This window comes from Rhinichthys klamathensis, unplaced genomic scaffold (genome assembly GCF_029890125.1).
Source record: "Rhinichthys klamathensis goyatoka isolate OS25496 unplaced genomic scaffold, OSU_Roscu_1.1 h1tg000033l_1, whole genome shotgun sequence".
Classification (NCBI taxonomy): Eukaryota; Metazoa; Chordata; class Actinopteri; order Cypriniformes; family Leuciscidae; genus Rhinichthys; species Rhinichthys klamathensis.
This window is the reverse complement of record NW_026606582.1, coordinates 260,302-286,243: the sequence shown is the minus strand read 5'-3', so window position 1 is coordinate 286,243 and position 25,942 is coordinate 260,302. Positions and strand designations below refer to the sequence as shown.

General features: G+C 37.9%; 1 protein-coding gene across 1 annotated transcript in view; it reads left to right on the top strand.

The window, feature by feature from the left end:
* The window catches only part of kif15 (kinesin family member 15), a 61,940-nt gene extending 41,817 nt beyond the window's left edge, over positions 1–20,123 (top strand). The window contains exons 28-35 of the mRNA XM_056245683.1: positions 60–152; positions 249–413; positions 683–786; positions 866–929; positions 2,917–2,954; positions 12,005–12,137; positions 16,762–16,893; positions 19,799–20,123. Of these exons, the coding sequence (XP_056101658.1) occupies positions 60–152; positions 249–413; positions 683–786; positions 866–929; positions 2,917–2,954; positions 12,005–12,137; positions 16,762–16,893; positions 19,799–19,858 (789 nt within the window). The 3' untranslated portion in view covers positions 19,859–20,123. The remainder of the gene's footprint in view (positions 1–59; positions 153–248; positions 414–682; positions 787–865; positions 930–2,916; positions 2,955–12,004; positions 12,138–16,761; positions 16,894–19,798) is intronic.
* Positions 20,124–25,942: the final 5,819 nt, after the last annotated feature.

Below are 25,942 nucleotides of genomic sequence, written 5' to 3'. Positions count from 1 at the left end.
ATGTCCACAATATGCATGAAAACATAACAGAATGATTTCTGGTGCACACACATTCACAGGTGAAACAGCTGAATGATCAGATTAACCTTCTGAGAGTGAGAGAGTCTGTCAATCAACCTCCAGCTGCTGCCACACCCAAAGGAAAAATGCAGGTGTGTGTGTGTAAGAGAGAGAGTGCTTACTCTTGATTGTGATGAAAGAGTCAATTTAAAAATGAAGCCTTTATCAAACATTGTCTGTTTTTTCAGACACCCCAAACCCCCGGTGGCTTTAGCGCGAGTCTGTCTCAGGTGCTGGAGTGTCAGGAGAGAGAGCTGGAGAGTCGACGGTCTTCAATGATCACCATGGAGGTTCTGCTGAAGGAACTCAACGCAGAGCGCACAGCCAAGAACCAAGAGATCGTCAGATTAAAGGTTAAGGTCACGCACACGCACAGTTCCCACTTCAGTTACAGCAGATATACGGGTTAATCTCAAAGCTTATTATATAATTAAATATATTAATTTGTAATTATGTATTTATTGTATTCAAGAAACTGTTCATCTAATTGAGAGGGAGGAGTTTTCTTTTTCAAGCTGTATTTTGCCAAATGAATTTTCATAGCAGTTTAAAAAAAAAAAAAAATTATAAAAGTTTTCAGGAGGTTCATTCTACATAAAAATGTTTGCCTGTTTATCTGTAGGCCCAGCTGAATGAAAAAGAGATTGTGCGAATGGAGATTCAAACCCTGTTGGACCAGTTTTACACCGTCCAGAATCAGCAACAGCGGGGCAGCTGTACGCAAGAGTAAGAATGATTCACTCATACACTCGTTCATACATGTGTGTTCTGTCTATGAAATTATCTCTTTGCTTTGTCTTTATAGAGATGTGAAGGAGACCATACCCATTCCTGTGCTGAGAGAACTACAAGAAGAGAGGAAAGTGAAAGTATGTCCAGGCAAGATCTAAAAAATCTCTATATGAATTCGATTGCATCAACCCTCTGGAGTCTAGACTGTTTCCAATAACCTGGGCCAATGATGTGACGCGACGCTATCATTTTATTTAAAGATATAAAAAGGGCAAATTATTATATTTAAGAAAAATTCAACGGTTCAGAGTCAGTTTTTATCACTTATATCGTGCTTATATCTCTGTTACCACTTTTCTGGTAATCTATGCGTGTAGAATTTAAATGCCACTAATTCAGCATCTTGCTTAGAAAAAGATGTTGTTGGTAACCGTTGACTTGAGTACCTACTATAGTATTTGTTATTGGAATAACTAGGTTGTGTTGGTGTGTGTGATAGAGAGTGATGTTATTATCTGCGTCTGCCATGGCTTTCAACAGGATTGAGCAATGGTTTTACTGAAACAGTTGAACTACTTTCACTTGGAACATTTTTCCATGCATGAATGTTTTCAAGGCTCTCCTAACATGGAGATCAGAGCAACATCAATGTAGCAAAATGTAAATGTCTGAAATTATGTTTTTGAAGAAGTAATTGCTTCAGGTTTTTTTGTCTTTATAACTTTTGGTGTAATCCAATTGCATTTATTAATTTAAATTTAGCTGGACAATAACTTTATTCTAGAGCTGCTGTAAAGCCAAAACAATCTCTGTTACTTTAATTTCCTATCATCACTGTAAAGCTGCTTTGAAACAATCTATATTGTTAAAAGCACTATATAAATGATGGTGATTTGACTTGACTAACTTGGTAAAAAGGTACATTAGAAATTAGGGCTGGGCGATAAAACGATAACGATAATTATCGCGATATTATTTTTCTCGATAAAACGATATCGAGTGTTCGATAAATGTTCGATAATGTTCATGCGCCAAAAGTGGAACGAAACTCATTTGAACCGCGCGCGCCTCACGGACTGCTTATCCGCTCGGCTCAAAGTCCAAACGGCAGCGCGAGCTCACTAGAGCAGACGCGTTTACTCTGATCGTCTCGCTCACGAGATCCAGTGAGAAGCGCTTGAAGTCAGCGAAGAACACAAACGTCTCAGTGATTTAAACCAGTTTAAAGGCAGATGAAACAGCGCTGACAAACAGGAGAAACACTGTGTGCAACGATACAGTCTGTAACGTTGGCCTAGTAATATTAACGGCATCATGAAATGTGGGATATACATTGAATTGTATGATATTATTAATGTAAACATTGGCTACCGTTTTTTACAAATACCATAGAAACCATAAAGTAAAATGTAGCCATGCTAGTGAGCTGTTATAGGCTATGCCTGGTTTTATCTGTGGTTATCATGATCTAAATGCATGATATTGGATGACCAATGTTTAATTTTAATAAAACTCAAACAGTCAGAATATTACATTTTACCAAATAAAAATGGGGTCGTTACATTTTTTTAACAGATGTTACTGTTTTTGTTAGTGAACATAAATTTAACAGTAGTATTAGCTTGAGTTAGGATGCAGATTTACTATCAACTCACTGTTAAATATGCGCTTCGAGACAAAAAATGTAATATTAATATTGCAGCCTGCACTGCAAACTGTGCTGAAGAGTGCCTTGAATCAAAGATACAAGACTTGAAACAATATCCCCCATTAGCACATGCAGAAACTAAGAAATATATTTTTCTATTCAGATATTTATTTTGTTAAGGAACAATGACAAATGTTTGAATGTTCTAACGTTACCTCAGATTTGTGAGTAGTTTAAAACCACAATTAACGCTCTGGTTTCTACAACTTTCACTTAGGAGCAAAAATCTGCCTTTAAACTTGAAAGAAATAAAGATTTGACATTTATCCTGATAATTATCGATATCGACTGATATTAAAAAATTATCGTGATAAATTTTTTTTGCCCATATCGCCCAGCCCTATTAGAAATGCTATATGCCCTTTTAAACGACGCACTGGATTGAATTGTGTTAAGTTGAATCTCTTTTTCCTCAGAGCTCCATGATGATGCAGTTGACTGATGCTCAGACAGCGTAAGTGAGCTGATATTTTTACTTTTTTTTTCTTCTTTTAAAAAAAATAAATTTAAGATCTGAAGCTAAATGAAAAATGAACAAAATATTTGTTGTTGAACAGTAGCTGACAGTAGTATTAGGGTGTCCTGTGCTGCTTGTTTCCTGGAAAAATTGGCCTTTAACTAGGGATTCTTATTATTAACTGGTTAACCGTTTACTGCCAGCAAGAATTTTGACCGATTAATACTATTAGTTAAACGGTTTAATCTTTGTTAACTTTAGTTTATACAAATCCAGCTGATCATTGTTTGTTCATTGTTCAGTGCATTAACTAATGTTAACAAATACATCTTTTGATTTTAATAATGTATTAGTAAATCTTGAAATTGACATTAACAAAAAAATTAATAAATGAAAATAATAATAATAAAATAATTATAATTTTATGAAACAAAAAAAGTGCAGAAACCTTATTGTAAAGTGAATTACCAGTAATAAAATACCAGTAATTTATAAGGTAAATGTTCAAGATATTTTAAAATAAAATAAGAACAAAAATCTAATTACAAGCAATAGCATAAATAAATACAATACGACACATATACAAATAAAATATACAACAGTGCTATTCAGGCAGGTCTAATAGTTTTCAGATACTGAAATTGAATAAAGTAAATAACACTACATAGTACAAGAGCAGTGAGTAATTTTTTTTCTTTGTACTTTGTTGTTTGATTAACATTAAAAACACAGTTGCAGGATTATTAGGATGCTGTCACTTTAAGACCTAATGCACATGTGTTTTATGTTTGCTTTCACTTAAGACATAACTGACTATGTTTAAAAGGACTGACTGGTCAACTGTACAGCGCGTAGTTCACGCTTGTTCACGTACATGTTACAACATTGCATTGTTAGAATTCATAAAATTGTTTCTAGCCAACTGGCAACTGATTTTTACTTGCATTTCGTGCTTGGTAACTGTTAGTTTTAGGTGTATGTATGTATTACAACTAAGGAATCAATTAAACTACAACAATGTTAATGTTTACAGAGTTGATTTGATTGTAAAAAATATTTTAACTTCAATTTAAAAAGACCAAAAGCTTTACACCCTTTTTTTTTACTCCTCTGGTAAGGCATTCCAATGATTAGTAGCTTAGCTTTCACTGTGAAAGACGATAGTCCAAAAGCAGAATGACGAAAAGAAACAAGACAATAACTTATGGATGATAATCTGGTAGATCTTAGAGTTTTCAGAACAAAAATAAACAAAATCACATATACAGAAGGAGCCAAGCCAATTAAGATTTTATAAACCATACGCAAATTTGAAAAAAGTCTAAAATTATGTTACAGCCTTATTCCAAAATGGATTAAATTCATTATTTTCCTCAAAATTCTACAAACAATATCCCATAATGACAACGTGAAAGAAGTTTGTTTGAAATCTTTGCAAATTTATAAAAAATATAAAACGAAAGATTACATGTACATAAGTATTCACAGCCTTTGCTCAATCTTTGTTCAAGCACCTTTGGCACCAATTACAGCCTCAAGTCTTTTTGAGTATGACGCTACAAGCTTGGCACACCTATTTTTGGGCAGTTTCTCCCATTATTCTTTGCAGAACCTCTCAAGCTCCATCAGGTTGGATAGGGAGCGTCGGTGCACAGCCATTTTCAGATCTCTCCAGAGAAAAAAAATGTGAGGATTATGAAATCATGCAAGTCCCACATATTTTGCACAGAAATCGGCAATTTATGCGGCGAAAGTGCAGCGTATTTGAAAAAATGCGGCCCCCACATAAATATGCAGACTTTGGCTGATTATGCACTAAATCATGCGATCGCATAATCGCGTTTTTCTGGAGGGACTGATTAAGTTATTTTGCTACTGGATCGATGCTAAACTTATTAGGTGATAGCATACAAATTCATAAATCTGCAGTATGTAGAGTGATCCACAGGGTGTCACTTGCCTTGTGTCGTCACATGAACAACTACGTGTGCATGCCAGGCATAAATGTACAAAACACAAACAGGCAAACATTCCATGCCATTGCCGGTTCCCCTGATGTACTTGGCTGCATTGATGCGACTCAAATCAGGATAAAAGCACCCACAGTGGATGAGAATGCTTTTGTGAATTCCTATTCTCAGGGCTTTCATTCACTAAACACTCAAGTCATCTGTGACCCAAGTTTATGTTTTTTAAACTGTGTTGCTAGATGGCCAGATTCAAAACACGACCGTTTCATCCCCAAGAATGATTTGAAAAATTTGATTCTGGGGAGTATCATGGCATTCTGCTGGGTGATTCTGCCTACCCACTTAAAAAGTGGCTGATTACACCATACTTAAACCCTTCCACACAAGCAGAGGAGAAATTAAATTGTTCACTTACCAAAACACGGGTAACCGTGGAAAGAAGTATCGGTGTGATAAAAAGGAGGTGGTCATGTCTCCACAGGGGTTTGTGACAGCAGATTTTAATTTGTTTGATTGTTTATTTTATCAGTTTAGATAGGCTAATATTTCAGATAAAGTAGTACAGGTTTTGAATACACCCCAAATGTCCTCGTTACGAATTGCAATGGATCCAGAGAGAGCAGCAAAGGCGACAGGAGCATGCATTGCATAATTTGGCCATGCTGTGGGAAATGCCTGTTGATGATCTGGGAGGTGAAGAGATTGAGGAGGTCCTGCAGGAAGAGCACTGTAGACAATTTCAAGACCCAGAATACGGGCCAGGCTCAGGTCTCAGACGACTTCCAGAGAGAACATCTTTTGTGCAAGGAAAATCCTCAATTGCTTGTGTCTTAAGGTCGCTCCGCTTCTTCCTAACTTCCTTCATCTGCCAAATCTCACCCTTCTTGCGGTTTGTGACAGATTCGTTTTGTTTTCTTTGCATCCATCAATTAAAATAAGAATTTCTTCATCACTGAAATTTTTCTTCCCATTTCTTTTCTCCTCCACGTGTCGGCTAAGATATTTTCAATTAAAAGTTAAAATGTTCGTTTACAGTTTAAAGCAAATTTGCTTTAATTTCTTTTTTTCTTTCAGTTTAGGCCAGTCAAGAATGAGTTTGAAATTATGTGCTGTTCAGAATATTTCCTGTTTACCTATTAGAAGGCTTGTGATTAGGTTAAGAAAAATAGACATCATTCTATGCAACAACACATTACTTTTAAGGAGAGTTTACGACCTATTTTCTGCCTGAAAAACAAATGGAGCTACCGAATAAAGTAGAGTTAGTTATAAACTAACTAGTAGTTACTAAGCCTCTAGTTTGGACTTTACGTTCCAGTTTAAGTTAGGGATGTGTAAGACTAGTCGACTAAACGGTACAGCTGCTATTAGTCGAAACTAAAAAAAAACAATAGTTTTACAAAAAAAAAAAAATACACAAGATTTTATCATTCAAATTACTGTCGTTTTAATGTTACTGTAAAGAACCGTGGAAGCGGAGTGAGGACGGTGACGCGAGTGTTAATGAACGTCACTGCCTGCTGTAGTCAGTCTGGAGTCCCAGGAGCTCCGAAGGATAAGAGGAGTGAAGACTTAGGCCCTGTCCCAAATGGCACACTCCGGACTTGTGGACTTCCTCAGAGTCCACACTTCGGTGACGTCATGTAGTGCAGACCTATAGGGCCCTTAGCGCGAGTCCGCGAGGGCGCATTGAGAGGTATTTTTGGGACAGACTCGATCGTCACGCCGGAAACAGGAAGACAGTCTGATTGTTGTTATGGACAGGAGCTGCAGGTTCGGGGAAATATGCTGCCTATTGTTGTTGTGTTTACATATGACTCAGTAAAGCCCTGACATTCTGTTCTATTTATTTAATGAATCATAATGCGATCGTATTATTCAGCTCGCTATTATTAGCCTATGTTTGAGACATCAACCACTGGTCGATGATCATAATGTTTGTATAAACTTGTCATAGAAACCGTAATGATAATTACACTTAAATATTTTCTTCTCAGCCATGTTAACAATTGTCCGTGAGCGAAATCTCCTCCCATCCGTTGTCTGATTGGCCTTTCGCAAGGATTCCTGGGTAGTTAAAGTGTGTGGAGCCTGCATCTATGTGGGCTTCGCGGAAGACCGCTTCAAGGGTACAAAGGGGGCGCTGCTGAGCACACTTCAGAGCGTTAAAATGCTAAATGGGACGGCCTACGGACTTGTAGACTCGGCGAGCACGCGCAATTTAAGTCCACGAGACCGAAAGTCCATATGAAGTGCGCCATTTGGGACAGGGCCGATGGAAGACGAGAGAAGACCAGGCCTGGGACATTTAAGTTGCGTTTTGTCTATGAAGCACCTGCCGTTTACTTTCGTTTTCTTTATTTTACAACTTCCATTTACCATTCTTGCCTGAGCCTTGAACTTTGATACGTTTATATTTAAAAGTATTTTAAATGGCACATTAAAATAAAACACTTGGAAAAATGATACCTTAAGAGGTAGGGACTAATCATTTTACCTCAGATCCCAAGTGTGTGTTTTTTTGTTGTTTTTTTCGTGTCGCAGAGAGCACAGAAATGACCGCTCAAAAGACAAAGCTTTTCTGGGTTTTTTTTTGTTTTGTTTTATTCAAAATACTCCCGCAACTGGTTTATGTAAGCTGTGCCATGTTAAACTGGCATAATTCCACTAGAGCCATGCATAATTCAGCACATACACAAAGGTGTGATAGCCAAAGCAAGCAAATGCCCATCGCATATTCACTTTATTTCCCATTACGCATTTCACATATTCTCCAAAAAAAAATAACTGAGCTTCAGAATGCGCTTTAAGAGTGCAGCGTTTGATATGATAGTTGATGTTTGAAAACAGGCTGGTACTATGGCAGAGGACAGGGAGAGGTTAAAAATGTGCGTGAGGATTCAGTCAGCTGATCGACACAGTCTGTCAGGACACGTCCCGGCACACCATCTGGTCCAGCTGATTTGCGTGGGTTGATGCACAAGGTGCATCTCACCTCATGTGTTGTTAGTACCAGTTCTGGACTTCTTTCAAGTGACTGGGCTGGCATTACTGTCCTTTCGTTTTCCCTGTCAAACCTGGCAAAGAAGATGTTCCTCTGCTAATGCCGGCTCACTGTTGACAGGGTCTGAAGTCTTGTAATTAGTGATGTTCCTGAATCTGATCCCCTCCCACATGGATTAGTGGCATTGTTGAAACATGTCTCAATTTGTTGGCTATATTGACATTTGGCAGCTTTGATGCATTCCCTGAGGTTCCTCCTAGCCTTACTGTATGTTGCTGCATCTTTAGAACAGTAGGCTGCATCCCGTGCCTTGAGCAGGTGTTGTACTTCGCTGTTCATCCATGGTTTTTGGTTTGGGAACACACTGATGATTTTACTACTGGTAACAGTGTCCACACATAATTTGATGTACTCCATAACAGAGGTGGTATATCCATCTATATTAATCCCAGCTTCGTGTGATGATGCTGATAGAAGCAACAGACTGGAATATGCACTTGCACTAAGCAGTCTTGGAGCTGAGAGTTGGCTTGCTGTGGGCCACACTATCACTTTTTTGATTCTTGGTGTCCTTGTCTGTATTAGTGGTCTGTAGGCTGGAAACAGAAAAATAGCCAGGTGGTCAGAGAGCCCCAGATGGAGGGAAGGACATGCCTTATTGGCCCCTCTGATGTTAGTATACACCTGGTCTAAGATATTGTTGCCCCTCGTAGGGCATTTCACATTTCTGGAAAACTTGGGGAGAAGATTGGCTTGGTTGAAATCTCCAGCAACAACAAACACTCCCTCTGGATCGACAGAGACTTGCTTGTTAATAATATCATGCAGCTGTACTAGTGCCAACTTAGTGTTAGCTTGTGGTGGTATGTATACTGCCATGATATAAACAACAGAGAATTTCCATCGATAAGTAAAAATGTCTGCATTTAACCAATAAAAATTTTTATATATACATACATAATCATCCTCCTGATTTCTTACCGAAGTGGTGTGTTCTGTCGGCTCTATAAACAGTTCGTCCAGCTAACTCAATGGCTTCATCGGGAGTGTTGTTGTCCAGCCAAGTTTCCGTGTATATCATTGCACAGCAGTCCCTCTGTGCAGTGAGTCTAAGGACCCTATCATACATCTGGCACAATGCGCCACGATGCAAGTGTTCTTTGCTAGTTTAGGTGCTTGGTTGGCGCATTGCGCATTATTTTAGTTATTTAATGAGCGCATTAGTAATGTGCGCCTATAGGCGGGTACACTCTGCTTATTAAACACAGGGACGCCAGCACCACACAAACATGTCAAATATTAAAAATAAAAGGATTACAATGTAAAAGATTATTATTGTGTACATAAAGATATGGTGGAATCTGGCTTGTCCCATAGATGGTCTGCTTGCGTGCTTTAACCTCGCGCACGAGCAGATCTGTTTGCTCTCTGGAGAAGCGTTCAGTTTTTCGCTTGCAAATTGCAAAATCTAAATAGCGAATCCGCCATGGTGCGAGCGCAACTGGCTTTTAAAGGTCCCATATTATCAGAACTGAAACTTTCTGGCTTTTTTCATGATAACAGAGGTCTAGGGGCTGTGTAACTACCATATAAGTTTCAAAACAGTCAATCCATAGATAAATGCACACAGCCTGCATAAAGTAGCTGTGCCTTTTCACAAGCCGTTGTGACTTCCGTGAAAATGTGACGTCAGAACTACTCAGTCACCGCCTTCAGTGACCACCCCGAGCACTGCCCACCGTCCCTCCCTCATTTTGCCCAACCCCAGACAACATCGCGTCCATGCCATTTCTGAGCAACAACAACACGAAAACATGTCGAGAAAACGCTGTTCAATCGACGGATGTCAGGAAACTACATCATTGCACAGGCTTCTGAACAACATTAATATAAGAGACCAGTGGCTAATGTTTATTTATTCGGAAATACCACAGCAATTTAGTTTGACCTTAACCGTCTGTTCTGCACATTTCACAAGTGACTGCTTCGTCAATCAGGCACAATTCAATGCCGGTTTTTCAAAGGAGCTACTCATTAAAGATGCTACAGTCCCGTAAATAAACTTGTAACACATTTTATGTTACATTATGGAGCCAGCATAATCTAAAGTTAGTGTTGCATATCCGTTTACAAACTATAATTTCAGTGTTGCTAAATTGATGCTGACGTGTTGTTTTGTACAGTCTATGGTTCCCACAAGCTTTGATAGAATATCTGTTGGAAACAAGACAAAAAAAAATATGTTGTTTGTTTTCCTAAGTTAGAGACACCGGCCATATCTTGGTGTCTGTTGTTTTTAAAACAAGTTAAAAACGGTAAGATTGAGTTAACTCAGTCTCTGTGTCTTTTGTTTTGCTAACAGAAACTAGCGTTTAGTGTAACTTACTTGCATGAATGTTATTTCAAAAGTCTGAGTTTGTTCACAGACAGTTTAAATTAGCGTTAACGTTAAATCTGCCTGCAGCATTGATGCAATGGTCATTATAATACTCTTACAATAACGGCGAAAGTAACAAAAAATAAATAATAATTACTATTCTGAAACATCTGCGTTTGAGGAGGTGGTTGGTTGTCTCCTGTCGTCGCCGATTTGGGGTCTGAGTCCGGCACGAACATATAAGGCCGGATAACATTTTCCTCAGCAATGTCCATCATTACAGGTGTTTTATTTACCTTACTTGTGAGCATCACCAAGCCACAGCAGGCTACAGCTTACATGACCCTAGTTACTTGTGGTTGGCCTGGGCGTGCGTCGCTCAGAAAACAGGCCAATCAGAATAGAGGCTCATGAATATTCATTAGAAAGGCCAAAATCGACCTGTTCTTAGCAGAGCTCCTGAGAAAGGAGCTGTTTTTTGGTACTTATACTGCAAATATATATTCTTAAGGACATCAAAACCTAAAATAAAACTCCAGAAAGGTGTACAATATGGGACCTTTAAAGGGAATGGGAAATTACACTCTGATTGGTTTATTGCATGTTACGCACAAAACACACCCATTACTCATTAAGAGAATAGGGACAACCCCTTTAGACCATGCGCTGGGCCCGCCGACCATTTTTCCCGTCGTTAAACTGGCTAAAGTGGATTCGGACACGCCCTAAGTGCACTTGCGCCGTGCTCTTTATACCATACGCTTAGATCGTTTAAATAGGGCCCCAAGTCTGATTTCGTCTTTTTTGTTTGTTATTGATCGGACATTTGCGAGAAAGATACTTGGTAGAGACGCCTTGAATGGTGAAGCCTTTAGCCTGGCTCGCTTTCCCCACTTCTGCTTCGGCCCTCTGCGCTGCCTGCGGAGCTTCCCGTCCGGTGTTAGCTTCCAGGCTAGCTGGAGGCCATCTCTGATGGGATCTTGTAATCCGGGAGAATATTCAATGCATCTTTGCTCATGTGGTATATGTCCAAAAGTTCTTGTCGACTGTACCTCATAGCAAGTGACCTGCATCCACGTAAAACTAAACACAAACGTAACAAAAACATACTGAGCGTAAGAGAGCTTAGAGCCGCTGCGTTCGAGCGTCCCGCCATCAGTATAAAGTGAAATATATTTAGCATATAGGTCTATTTATTCCTTTTATACAGTATATATATTATTGTATTCTGTTTTCGCTGTTCACGGAAGCGCTGCAGGAGCGTGATGTGACGATGTGTGAATCCTCATGTTCTGTTGTTTATGCTGCTATTTGTGCATGTAAAACTAAACCCCTGGAAAACAAATGATGGTATTTGTAATGGGTCACAGACACATTCATTCTAAATTAATTTACTTCTAATTTAACACAATCTTGTCAGTTAACAGGTAATGATCTGTTAACGAGCGGCGGGAAAGAAATGAACGTTGAGCTTTGACCAGTCCTTAACCCAGATCTACACTGGAAGTGTTTGAAGTGGCCATTTTTTTCAGTTGATGGACTGTTAATGTCATGCTGAAAACCTTTTCCAACCTCTATTTTCACCGTCCAGATGCAATGAAACCGTTTTTATTCCCTTACATTAAATGTCTGAATTGATTGCCATTAAACTCCACAACATTAACAAACTACCCAACCCCCTGTTTGTGTGTTACAGACTCCAGCGTAATGAGGTTACTCTTGCCCAGTCTCAGACGTGTGTGCAGGAACTGACCACTGAACTTAGGAATCGTTGCCTGGAGCTGCGGGATCTGCGGCAGAAAGACCATCAACAAGAAAAACTGCAGCAGGTCAGAGAGAAAGCAATAGCCGCTTTTCCACTGTCGGGCCAGTGCAAGCCAGGGCTAACAACGTGACGTGCGGCCTTGGACCTCAAGCACAGAGCCCAAAATCAAGTTGTGTTATCGCTGCAGGGCTACTGGCCTGACAGTGGAAATGCAACTTGATTGGGCTCTGTTACTAGGGCTGAACGATTAATTACATTTGCGATAATATCACGATGTGATGAAACACGATTTTTTTTAACCGCAAAAGCTGCGATTACACTCTGCTCACGTGACACGCGAGAGTAAAGCATATAGGCCTGGCATACAGGAAGGAGCAGTTTGTTTTATTTATGTGATATTGTGTTATAGATTTTCTCTCCAACGATTCTGGATCGATTCAGAGAATTTCAGAATCGAGTCTGAGCTTAGTTTTTAAATGGTGTGGTGTAAGCGGCCCCTTAGTTAATAATTAATGATCTTTGCAACGGAAGTGAATCGATCAAAACTAACTTTAGCTGGACAATAACTTTATTCTCGAGCTGCTGTAAAGCCAAACAATCTCTGTTACTTTAATTTCCTATTATAATAATAATAATAATACATTTATTTTGAATAGCGCCTTTAAAAGTTGCTTTCTCAAAGCGCTTTACAGACAAGCATAACAACAGAATGAAACGCTACACACGCTATCACTGTAAAGCTGCTTTTAAACAGTCCATATTGTTTAAAGCGCTATATAAATGAAGGTGACTTGACTTGACACAGATGCGTGTGCTTTAGAAACAACCGTATCCTGCTTGCTTCTAATTCCTCTCTCTCTCTCTCTCTCTCTCTCTCTCTCTCTCTCTCTCTCTCTCTCTCTCTCTCTCTCTCTCTCTCTCTCTCTCTCTCTCTCTCTCTCACACACACACACACACACACACACACACACACACACACACACACACACACACACACACACACACACACACACACACACACACACACACACACACACACACACACGTGCGCGCTCGCACACCACTCGAACCTTCCGAAAAATAATCTTTCATAAAGTTCGGAAAGGTCGAAGCTAATTACAAGGACATTCATTGCACAGGTTTAGTGTATTCTGCTCTGTGAGAAACGCGCGCTTTGCTGGATGTTACTCTTGCAGTGCCCAGTCTCGCCGCCGGTATTTTCCTTACAAATGCTCTACGAAGGCATCATTTATCTCTTTTGAAATGCATTCGTCTTATATATTAAAAATATGAAAATCACTGAAAGAAGGTTGCTTTCAATTTCAAATACTCTGTCTCTGTCTACTTGCATCTCAAAATGCTTTTATGACGCTAAATTATTGTAAACAGTCATTTATACCTTAAGGGATTAAACGGACCGGACAAACCACATCTTATATTTCAAAATAGATCTGTGCATTAGTGCTTTAGCCTTATCGTATCTAACTATTTAAATAGGCTATATAAATATTAGATTATATAGCCTATTTAAAATTATTAACATTGTTTTAATAAAAAAAATGTAATGTGTAATTATTTTTAAAACTACTTATAATTACATAGGCTATGTAATCAAATAAAGATTTTGTTTTATTAATAAGATTAATTCATTAGAAAAAAAGTAGATTGGATCATGAGGTGCCTAAAGATTCCCATCCCTACTAAACAATGATGTATTGCTTGTCTTTGTAGAATAATACAAAAGATAAAGAGCTTAAATAATCGCATATTAAATCGTAATATTGGTAAAAAAAATTATCGCAATTAGATTATTTTCCAAAATCGTTTAGCCCTAAGCGTTACCCTAAAACCTGCCCTCAACATGCCTCCATAGAACAACAACGTCACACAACCTCACCATTTGCCAAATATCTAGCATTGATATTTGACAAATGTTTTACAATAAAAAATGTTACAGTGACAGTAATTTATTAATTTGTGTCAGTAGTGCACATCAATCATGCTGAATCAAACTGGTATTTACCATTTCACATAAAGAGAACACATACCTCTTCAGTTGCACCTGCTTCCATTCATTTACGATCATAGGAATGCACAAAACAACTCTATTAAGGCTTTTAAGTCCAAAAGCTTACAGATTTAGAAAAATATTGATAAAATATCATATGTTTACGTCACATCTCTGAGCATTTGTATACATTTTCCACAAAATTATGCAATAATTGATAGGAGGTTTGAGTGATCTCTCCCGTCTCACTATACTGTTATCCTTTCAGCCAGAGAAACAGAGGAAGCTCACGAGAAGAAAACAGGAGTTATTAGTTACACGAGTTAACCGGAGTGCGTGACATATTTGCGGATGCATTAGTCCGACATCAACAAAGGCACAGGGAGGGAAGAGACAGATAAAACATGAAACCGAATAAATACACGATTATAATCCATATATGATTTGTCAACATTTTTCTAGCAGTCTCTGGTATTTTCCTTAAACATATTTGTATTATCGCAAAGACCAGCATAAGTAGCCTTCAGCATCGCATATAAATATATTTCTGCCTCATACTGTGATCAGAATCCCCATCGTATCGCAAGGAAGTTATTTCAAACACTCACTGGTGTCTGAAAGCGAGTTTTAAGCTGAAATTTAAAAGCATAAATGTAGAGGTTAGCTGGTAGCCTGATATAATAACATGGGAAATGAGCAGTGTTGTTGACAAAACAATACTTGGAACAGTTGAGGGAGTTCACCACCTTGGAATTATAAGGTTCTATCTGCATTCTGAGCGGTTTTGAGATATAGAGCTTCAAAGATTTTGCATTCCACATAGCAAAAATTATATGGGGAACAAGTCTCTTTCATACCTGAATATGACAGAGACCCTAAATGTATTCTAAATGTACAATATCAAAATCCTCTCAAATTTTTGGAACAGTTCAAATGCAGAACCTTCTAATTCTAAAAAAAACACTTTCCGCTTGGAATTATAAGGTTCCATCTTGCAAAACATTAATTAAACCAATAATTTTCAAGAAACACAAACAGTTTACTTATAATTTGTTTTAAAACATAAAATTAGTGTTGTAACAATGTGTCGACATGTATGAGAAAATTAAGTTTAATGCTTTCTATGAGATTTAAAAAAAAAAAAAAACGTTAGATTAATTAGCTGCGCAGTACTTGGTAGCCTTGTCCGCCTAAATGAATTATAAATAAACATAAAAACTAGTAGGCTATTTGCAGTAAATCGTTTTTGACCTAATTATTTTGCACTGAAATGACACACTCGAGTTTGTCGGCTCTGACAGCGTTGCATCACGTGGAACTGCACACCGAGCGAGGCTGAACATAGGAGCTCAGTTTCGCGGCTGAGACACGAATAGACTATTAACTCAAAGCTTTTACTCTTAAACACAAAAGGCATTTCCACTTTAATAAAAAAATTATATTTATTAAACACACCAGATGAAGATGAGAGCAGAAACTAAATAAAGTGCATAACTGAAAAATAAAGCATAGGCTCAAAACAAATACAAACTGTGGGCACAGTGCAATTGCGCTTTAGGTTTAGGCATTGGGTTGGGCTAATCCAAAAAAAGTGAAAACAAGGGGGGTGTTCTGAAGACAGACTGTTACCTGTGAAACAGGGGTGCTCTGAAAACACCCCCATTAGCAATTAGTGCTTTCCACCTGATGAAATTAACACGGCAAAAAATCGAGCCAGAGCCAGAACGTATCGACCAATAAATCGACTAGTCGACTGGGAGATTACAGCCCTACCACTGGCCAAATCCTTTGTTGAACCCTGATAATGGGGAAAGGGGATTGGTTGGACATTACTACTTAAAATACTAATGATAAAACGGATAGTTCCGGTCCTTGATTCTGATTGGTTGAGCCGCGTTCGAAGCCGTTGTAAATTACTTAACAAACACACACCTGTGCTGTGACCGCATTACATTAGTGTTACTGCGCAACTGCCTTTTGTGATTCTTTGTTGCTGCATGTGTTGCTTGGCAACCTCTTTGGAACTACATTGCTTGGCGGAGGAATAAATGTGTTATAACGTTTTATATTTTGTTGCTGATGTTTTGTTGACTCCGCTCCGCGTCGTGCCTAACAACGCCTCTTAGCTGTTCTAAATTCACTGTAAAACACGGCATCGCGGGGCTTATTGCTTTATTATTTGATTCTCAGCCCATGTGGTTCCAGAACTATATGACTGTCTTTTGTGGGCCACTAAAGAACAATATGTAGCGCAAGAGTCAGAAAACTATTTTTAAGATTTGTTATGAAACTCTATATACAATAGTTTTGTTGTGAAGAGACCAAAATTCAAGAAATGATTAATCTTCATCTCTAGCAGTTAAATCTCATTCGCATGTTATTGATATCAACAATGATATGAATGGATGTCATTGCCATCAAAGCTGAGGCTAAGCTTCTTAACCTTGCAGTGTTTGAATATACACAAATGAGATTCCATAGCAGGGAAACTGGGGGCCAGGACACTGAGCAAAATTATTTCTTCCATGGAACACAAAAGAAGAAAAGTCAATGGATTTGAAACAAAATGAGGATTAGCAAATGATGACAGAATGTTCCTTTTTGGGGATCTGTCCCTTTAAGTTCATTTAAATGTGTGTAAATGTAAATCCTTAATTGTAACCTTAGTGGTGTCTTTCAGGAAATTGAGGTTCTGAGAAAGCAGGTGGACCATCTGACCGAGGAAAATGGAAAACTGTTGGGTCATCAGAACCCCAAGCAGAAGATTGAGTACCTGGTCAAATTGAAAAAGGAGATCACCAAACTTCAGGAGGTCAGTATGAACCCACAGTTTTTATGCATAAAATCAGAGATGTATAAGAGAGAGAAGATTCACTCGTTTACATGAAAAAAAATCTTTACACTCAAAGTGGCAGCTGTAGTCCTGTCTTAAAAAAAAGACTTTTTCAAGAGGCATAACATGCTCAATATGGCCATCCAATTGAAGAGGCAATCCCTGTTTATCCAGAACATATTCAATTGATCTTCCAAGATGTCCGGTCTCTGTATTTCCTTCCCAGCAGAGGTCTGGACAATACGTTTTTGGAATATATATATATATATATATATATATATACAACAGTAGGACTTTGTAAAAGAAAAAAATCCTAAACATACAAAATAGTCATCAAAGGTGAGGATATTGGGCCCTCAGAGCAAAAGCAGTGTTGTCTAAGAGTTAAAATTATATTTATATAATATATATATATATATATATATATATATATATATATATATATATATATATATATATATATATTTCATCAGTTGAGCCCAATTGGATATGAACATTAAAAGGTAAGATCAGACTTGGCAACAAACATCAGTAACTCTCCAAATGTCTCCAGTACTGTCCTGTGAGCGTGAGGTCTGTCTCTACCCTGTTCAGTGAATGGCTGAGAACAGCTGACAGAGACGTACACGAGCACATGATGTGCACACAGTGTTGCCACGGACTAATCACTTATCAGCTTCTCCTCTTTTATATTTAAAGAATTAAGTTTGACAGTTTTGGTTACCATTCTTCTTGTGTTCATTCCACTTTCTGAATTCAGATCATTTATTTAGAGACTGTACATTGTACATATTCAAACATAATAATAAACTTTATTAAACTTACACATACATTTTTTTTTTTGTCATTCTGTATATCATACTTGTTCTGTTGTCTGACAGAAAATATGTAAATGGGAACAGCTTTATTAGACTTTCGGCTATATTCAAATACAGTGTGTGAGCATGGACTGGGAGGAAAAAAACAGACATTAGGCAGAATGCAAGTACGACGTGATGACGTCATGACTATACTATTTGACGCATGATGTCATTTAGTGACATTTAGCGACTTTTTGGGCAGACTTTAGCTACTTTCCTTTGAAAATAGTTGGAAACACTGTGTGTATGGCCATGTGACTGATAAAAGATTGCCTTTTGTATGTGTTTTTAGGGTTTTCCTCTTGAAGTCTGGACCATTTTTATATTTTGTTTAAAATAATATCTACTAAAAACAAATAACGTACATAATTATCAAAATAAACAAAGTTAACTAGTAATTTCAAAGTTTAATGGTCCTTCCTTGCAATCTACAAATAATTTTCTTAATTATAACATTGTTTATTATGAAATGCTGATTAATAGGCCTAATGCTAAATGTAGTCACAAACCTGGTTTGAATGGTCAAAGTCAGAAATAAATTAGAGCTGCCCCCTAATAGTCGATTAAAGGTTAGTCGTCAAGAAGAGGCCTTGGTTGACTACATTTTAATTAGTCGGTTAGTCAGGACACAGGAATTGGTAAAGTCATGCAGTGACAAGATTGTTAAAGGGAGAGTTCACCCAAAAATAAAAATTCTCATAATTTACTCACCCTCAAGTTGTTCCAAACCTGTTCGTGTTTCTTTCTTCTGATGAACACAAAAGAAGATATTTTAAAGAATGTTGGTAACCAGACAGTTGACGGCAGCCATGGACTTCCAAAGTTGGGAAAAGAAATACTATGGAAGTCAATAGCGACCGTCAACTGTCATGAACAACATGAGGGTGAATAAATGACGACAGAGTTCCTGTAACACGGCTGGCTCATGCGGTAATGTCGCGCAGAAAATTCGACTTGTGGGAATATTTTGACAAAAAGGTGATGTGCAACCTCAAACATGACTTTTATTTAAAACATGTAAGTAGTAGCCTGGCGTCAGCCACTTTACATGGCCGCTTGCTCTAATGTTAACCTAGATAAATGTGGGCTATTATTAGCCGCAAGTGAACGTGTGGAGTGTGGAAGCTAAAGAGAACCTCTTACTGTACAAACTGTTTAACTTCCATGTCGCCCATGCCTTTCGGAGTGCATCTTCTCTAAGGCTGGCTTCATTATATAATGTATCAGTTTTGTTTGTGTTCTGACCTCAGGAAAACTGAGTTTTTATTCGATGTTAAGGCTGTACTATACTGTTTACAATGATGTCTCTCTTCTAACTGATTCAGTTTGCTGTATATTTACTTATTTGTTTGTTTATAATCTGTGTCCTACATAAAAAAAAAACATAAAAATAAAAAAAAACATTTTTTAAAGATAAGGCAGTTAATTATATTAAAGGTTATTCATTTTGTTTACATTCTGATCTTAGAAAAGTTAATGCAATGTTTGCCGGTGTCACTGCGGCAAGCTTTATGTGCACACTTGAGCATTTAATTTAGTTTAAATGCTCATTATTATAGTTTAGTATTTCTCCCCTGACTAAACGACTAATGGCTTTAATGAACAACTAATAGTTGACTAGGAAAATATTTAGACAGGGACCAAATATCGGTTTAATCTGTTATCTATACAGTAAAATGACATTTGAAATGTCTTGGAAAAGTCCTGGAAAGTTATCTCTGAAAGAGTGGAAACCCTGCTTTTACTACATTCCCTCATGTTTCCACCTGTCCCTAAAATCCCTAGTAAACTCTATTCTCGCTCCAGCTCATACATTCTGTCTTGTAAAATATTCATCTCTGAAATATGTTTTACTACACAATACACATTATGATATGCTCAACATTTTCAGGGACATTACAGACATTACATTTATCTGATATGCATAAAGCATTGATGCTTTCATATTCTCAAGATGGGAAAGAATTTCTAAAGTAACGAGTTGCTGTTGCAGGATTGTATTAAATCGGTCTCTGTGTTTTCAGGAAAACGGCAAACTCAAGCAGCTTCTTCAAATGGAAGAAAGTCATGCAACAGGCCTTTAACATGCTCACCCTTCACATGCTGGAAGTAAAAACTAAATGACATGATTTTTGGAAGTCATTTTGGGATTTGTCTGATGTCTGTTGATTTGTGTGTGTGTGTGTGCGCGCGTGTGTGATTCGTTTTTTTCTTTAGATTTTTGCTTCCATTTTTACCTCTTATGTTCTCCCTTTTTAAATTTCCTTTGTTCTAAATGGTAGCTACACAATTTTTTAATTGTAATTATTTTTGTATAATAAATCTATTAAAGCAACCCTTCAAAAGGCATTTTACATGTGTAACTGCTTGTTCATATTTTGGGGATCAATTTGTACTCAGAAGTGAACCAAATTTCACAATATTACCTCATTTGTAATAATGTTTTTTTTTTTATTTTAAAGGTTAGAATATTGAATTTACAACTAGCTACATATAAAAACAATAACTGTCTGAATGCAGACATTACATAAACTTCTAAGTAAAACATGAAAGACTTATTTTCTCTCCCCTTCTATTTTTAAATGTCTGGTTTCAAATAGGTGTGTGAAATAGCATTATCTATCTCTAAGTAGTGAGAGAGTATGGCTTTAGTCACACTTTAGTCCATGGCTCACTACAGAAATGTGAACTGCACAACACTAATCCAAACTTTATTGGTTTAAAAGTAATGTCTTATTTAATTCTATTGTAGTGTGGTTTCACGACAGTGGTTCATGCTGTTGGTAAGCTGAAATGACTTGTGTTAACTGAAAAGAAATGTAGTTTTATACTATTACTACTATCTGCCAGTTTTTTCTGTCAATGTATGTTGGAGAACATTGATTGAAGTGAGTATTGTAATATGTAGGATTAAAATGTTAACAAAAATAGTTTGCAAGAAAGAGGATTTATCATCATAACTTTTACACATGCGATTAAACAATTTATTGTAATCAGTGTGTATGTGAAACATTACTTTAGTTTGGTGGAATGGGCTGCCAAAATGAAAACAAGTCTTCCACAAGCTTTTCAATAGTGCGCAATCACAAACAAAAGATGATACTTTTTAGTTAAATCTAGAAATCTCTATAATGTGAAGTATAAATGTTCAAAGAGGGAATGATAAACATGACGCTGTCGATTGATATAAAGTTGTACTGAACCTGGAATATTCCCATAGATATGTTTGAGATGTGTCATGTCTAGAAGCAAATTAAACCACAATGTCGTTAATGATACAAAAATGCTTAAACATTCAGTTATGCTTTGAATGTATAATTTTTAAAAGTGTTCATCATTCATATGCCAAAGATTAAACAAGTTCAGGCAGTTAGACACCATTTGAAAATCTCATGCACTCTTTTTCCAAAACTCTAAACATTCTCACTCAGTAAAAAACATTTTTCACTGTGATGCACACAGCTAATCACAGTTGCATGGTTTACACACTCAAAAATGTACTAAAAATTGTTCACACTTGTTTCTAATGATGTGATCAAACCATCTGTACAAAATAAGCCAGTTCAGAGTGCACAGGTGTACTGAATGTTGATATGAACAATAGATGGAAACAATCTGAGGAGAGGAGGAAGAGTATGTGTAAGAGGTGGTGGATGAGGAAGAAGAGGATAAGGATGATGAAGATCAAGGTGTGGAGTCTAATCAAAACTGAATCCGGCACACCAGATTTTTTTTTTTTTCTTTGCCTGACAAGAGACGACATTGCCTGTGATGTGGACAGTCCTCAGGTCGGGCCCAACAGAACACTTTAAAGAAATCAAGGGACAGTGAGCCAACATCGGCATCTTCTGCGGAGATGTGCACTGACCACGGTGGTGAATAATGGAGAAACTCAATAGAGAGGTGCAGGTATGACGTCACTTTGTAGGCCAACCGGCAGTTCGCATCACGCTGGTTCCCTGGACAAAAACCCAATAGGATTTTCCGCAGCCTTTTGGATTATCGCTAAAAACAAGCTCTGTGATCAACAAAAGTTTATGATACTTGACATTTTCCCAGAACATTTTAATTTATAATAATATGTAAGAGCACAATTATAAGCATAGTGATGCTGTAAAAGCGGACTGAGCTTACCTGTTCGTCGTAACAGTGTTTAATCTCCTTAACAGCTTCTGTAGTCCCATTTAACCACTTGTTAACAACTGCCTTTTTCAAGACACATAACAGCTTCAAAAAATCATGAGTGGGGTAATATTGATGTTATTGATGGATATAGATTTTATGTTGTAGAATAAAATGTTAAAGTGTCTTGAGCTTGTGTTCACCACAGACCTTATTTCAGCCATTTAACCAAAACCATTATGTACTCCCTGTCCATGTGCTCTGTGGATTAATAAAGTGGTCAAATGGACTCTGTGTTCTAATAGACACCTCAGCTGGGATCAAGTCTGACATTCCTACTTAATTCCTATCCTCCCTTACATGGTCCTTCGAGCCAGAGCTCATTGATTAGCAGCAGGATATGTCCAGTCAGTCCTTGCCATCCCTTTCCCATAATGAACGACCACGTCGCCAGATTCGGCTCTCAGCCCAATATGATGACTTTGCGATGCAACACCCTGTCTTATCATCCACCATTGGCTAGTGGTGAGTTTTACTCCTGAGGACTGTGGTGCACAGTATCATCCATGGAAAAAGAAAGATGTGAATGAGGAGCCATTTCATGAAGAAAACATCCAGCCTCCTGTAGTTACAGAATCCGACCGTCAAACTGATCTCCTTCAGCAGTGGATTACAGAAGTCAAGATGCAAGGTAGATTAATCCAACAGTGCATGAGTGCAGGTGGTTCTCTATGACCATTCTAGACATTCAGAGCGGGTTTTTGTTCCTCCACCTAATTGAGTTATTCAACAGCTCTCATCTCAGATTCAAGCTCCTTTCCAGCTTCAGTCTCCACCTCCTGTAAAACAGAATGTTCGTGATAAACAAAAACTTACTGATCTCAATCCAGCTATCAGGAAACACCGTAAGTTTACATTTTTCCAAACTCTAAACCATGCAAAAATTCCATGGCACCCACGCTCCAAACCAAGGGGATTACTAGGCGGACACATTAATATCCGTTGCATGGTCTCAAAGAGCGATCAAATGGAACATACTAAATAATTCCAACCTGTATTTTCTTGGTGTCTCAGAAACGTGGTTAAGTAAATATTCCCCAGAGGCAGCTGTTAATGTATCTGGATACAATGTTTTGAGAAAGGACAGAGATAAAGGGCGAGGGGGAGGCATGTTAATCTATGTGAAAGACACAATCAATGTAATCTGATTGAATGGTCGCCTGTATTAGATATTGAATGCCTTGGACTGAACGTTTGGCTATCTCCTGAAATGTCATTTATTTTAATTTGTCTGTATCGTCCTCCTTCATCTACCATTGCTTTTTATGATAATTTATATAAACTGTTAAAACAATGTCCAGAAAGAAAGGAGCTAATTTTAATGGGTGATTTTAATATAAACTAACTCTAACCGGAAAAAAAACTTAAAGACATAACAGACAAATTTTATCTCACCCAGTTAGTTCTTGGTCCCACCCGCATCATTCACTCCTCTCAGACGCAAATTGACTTAATGTTTACAAACAGACCGGAAAGGATAACAAAATCATACAATTTATTAACAGGATTATCTGACCATAATATAACATTATTGGGAAGGAAACTCACCAAAAAACGTTTTAAGAACACAACCACAGTGAAACAATATCATCTGAGCATTCCTAAAAATTATATGGACAAATTCAAATCTGTTTTAAATGATATCGACTGGACTGATCTTTTGGCTATTGAAGATATAGAAAACAGTTGCAACCTGTTTTCAAGCACTGTTAATACTATAATATCCTCATATAGCAGAAGAATGACACACAGACCAAGACAGAAAAATTCTCCACCTTGGCTCAATGAGGCTCTCTGGAAACAGATGAGGGACAGAGATTCCTCACTAAAGATTGCAGGACTCGGAAGTGACTGGTATAGTTATTCATCCCTCAGAAATAGAGTAGTAAGGAACATAAGGAAAGCCAAAGCAGATTTCTATATAAAAGTAATTGATGATGCAAAGGGAGATGGTAAATTAATTTGGAACAATCTTAATAAATGAATTGGCAAAGATACTCAGCACTGCGCACCGGCACTTGAACTGAAATTAAATGGAATCATAACCAGAGAAGACGACATTATAGCAAGCACTTTTAAAAAAAAATTGTATCCAATCTGTTGAGGAATTGGCACAGAATTGCATTGCTAGTAATATAGTGAGCATTCCTTTTGATATTGACAAACCGTTTTTAGAATTGAGGAATAGTGAACTTGAGGTAGAGAATACCATAAATTCATTAAGGAACTCAAAAGCTAAAGATGCCTTTGGTCTTGATTCTGTATTTTTTAAAACTCATAAAGAGTCTTTAATCAAACCTCTTACACATTTAATCAATTTATCAATTAAACAAGGAATTTTCCCAAGTTCCTGGAAAACAGCTGTGGTAACCCCCATTTCCAAGGCCGTATTGTTTTAAAATTCCTGCTGTATATATTACATCTCTACTGTATTTATTAAATTTATAGTGTTTTTTTATTGACTTTTGTATCATAGGGTGTCTGTTAAGATCTGGCTAGGGACAACTAGTGCTATGAAAACTAGCAATTGTAGCTAACTCTGGCTTGTTTACAGCAAGTAAACTTGTTTGTTGATCAATGAGCATTGTCCCTATCAAATAAATAAAATGAAATGAAATATTATGTTGAAAATGGCCTTGTCTAATTTGCTGGATCCACATTGGACTGAACAGTACAAGTATCGTATTTTGATGGACCATTTGAAAGTAGACCAAGCTAAGGGACTTGCGTTGGCTTATGTCCGAGCTATCAGAGGTCTTGATGAATGTAATGGGCAACCAAGACAGCTTGCACTGAAAGAATATATTCTTGCTTTGAAGAGATGTCACTGGGGGAGAGTGTTCAGACAGTGTCGTTACCCTCACTTGCGGAGATTGCTCCACCAGCAGGTTGATGAAGTGACTCCTTTGGTTCTAATTGGTGAAGATTACAGTTATCTGATAACGCTGATCCAACGTGTAAAGTCTGGCCCTCCTGGTGCTCTTGCAGCCATCAGAACTCGACTTGGTTGGACACTTCAGGGGCCTGTCAGAGATTTCCAAAATCCACCGGGCACATTACACCTCTTTACAGCTCTCCACCACATGACTTCTCTAAGGATGTAGAAAAGCTTTGGCAACTTGATGCTGTATCACCAAGGAGTGATAAAGTTGTCCGTTCCAAGCAAGATTAAAAGGCAGTTCAACTTATGGAAAGTCAGACAACCTGAGTTGCAACAGATGGAATTGATGGGTATGCTACACTTCTCCTTCGTTCAAGTATTTGTGCAGCTCTGAAAGCCTCAATAGAGGAAGCTATGTTTAGGCTTCAAAGCTGTGAGATGTGCCTGAATTTGTCGAAAACTTACAACTGTCTTCTCCTGACACCTCAAGTTCTCCTCTCCGAGTGAAATCAAGTACCTTTTTCTCGAAGCCCCAATTCTAAACTTGAGACTCCTAGGGATCCCATGGAACCCATTTCCTTTCCATCTGAGAAGTCCAGCTCTCGTCCAGCTCTCATCCCTCTAAGAAGCCCAGCTCTAAACCTTAAACTCAGTGCTGCTATGCAACCCAGTTCTTCCCTCTCATCTGAGAAATCCAGCACTTAACCTGTGAAACTATTTTTAAATCTAGTCCGTTTTCCACTGCATGCTGTTTTCCTGCAGCATCCATTCACGGGGCGCTGTTAAGAACTAAATTCCCTCTGCTGTGGTCTTAAAACAACCACAGACTGAGTCATTCAGAGACAACATTGCAAGCCAAGAGAACATGTTTGCGTATAGGCTAGACAAAAATAACGCATTGAAAGCCCTAACCTCTCCCTCGACTCTGTCACAATCCTTGATCCCCCAGCGTCCTAATTCTATTTGGCCTATAGGTGGCAAGGTCATGGTAATTCATCCTAGTAGTCCTTGAAGTGCCAGCCTCATCAGCCCTGTGAAGGCCTCATGGACACCTCAACAAACTCATCTCCGGACTCCGACCTCCATCCAGATGGAACTGGATAAA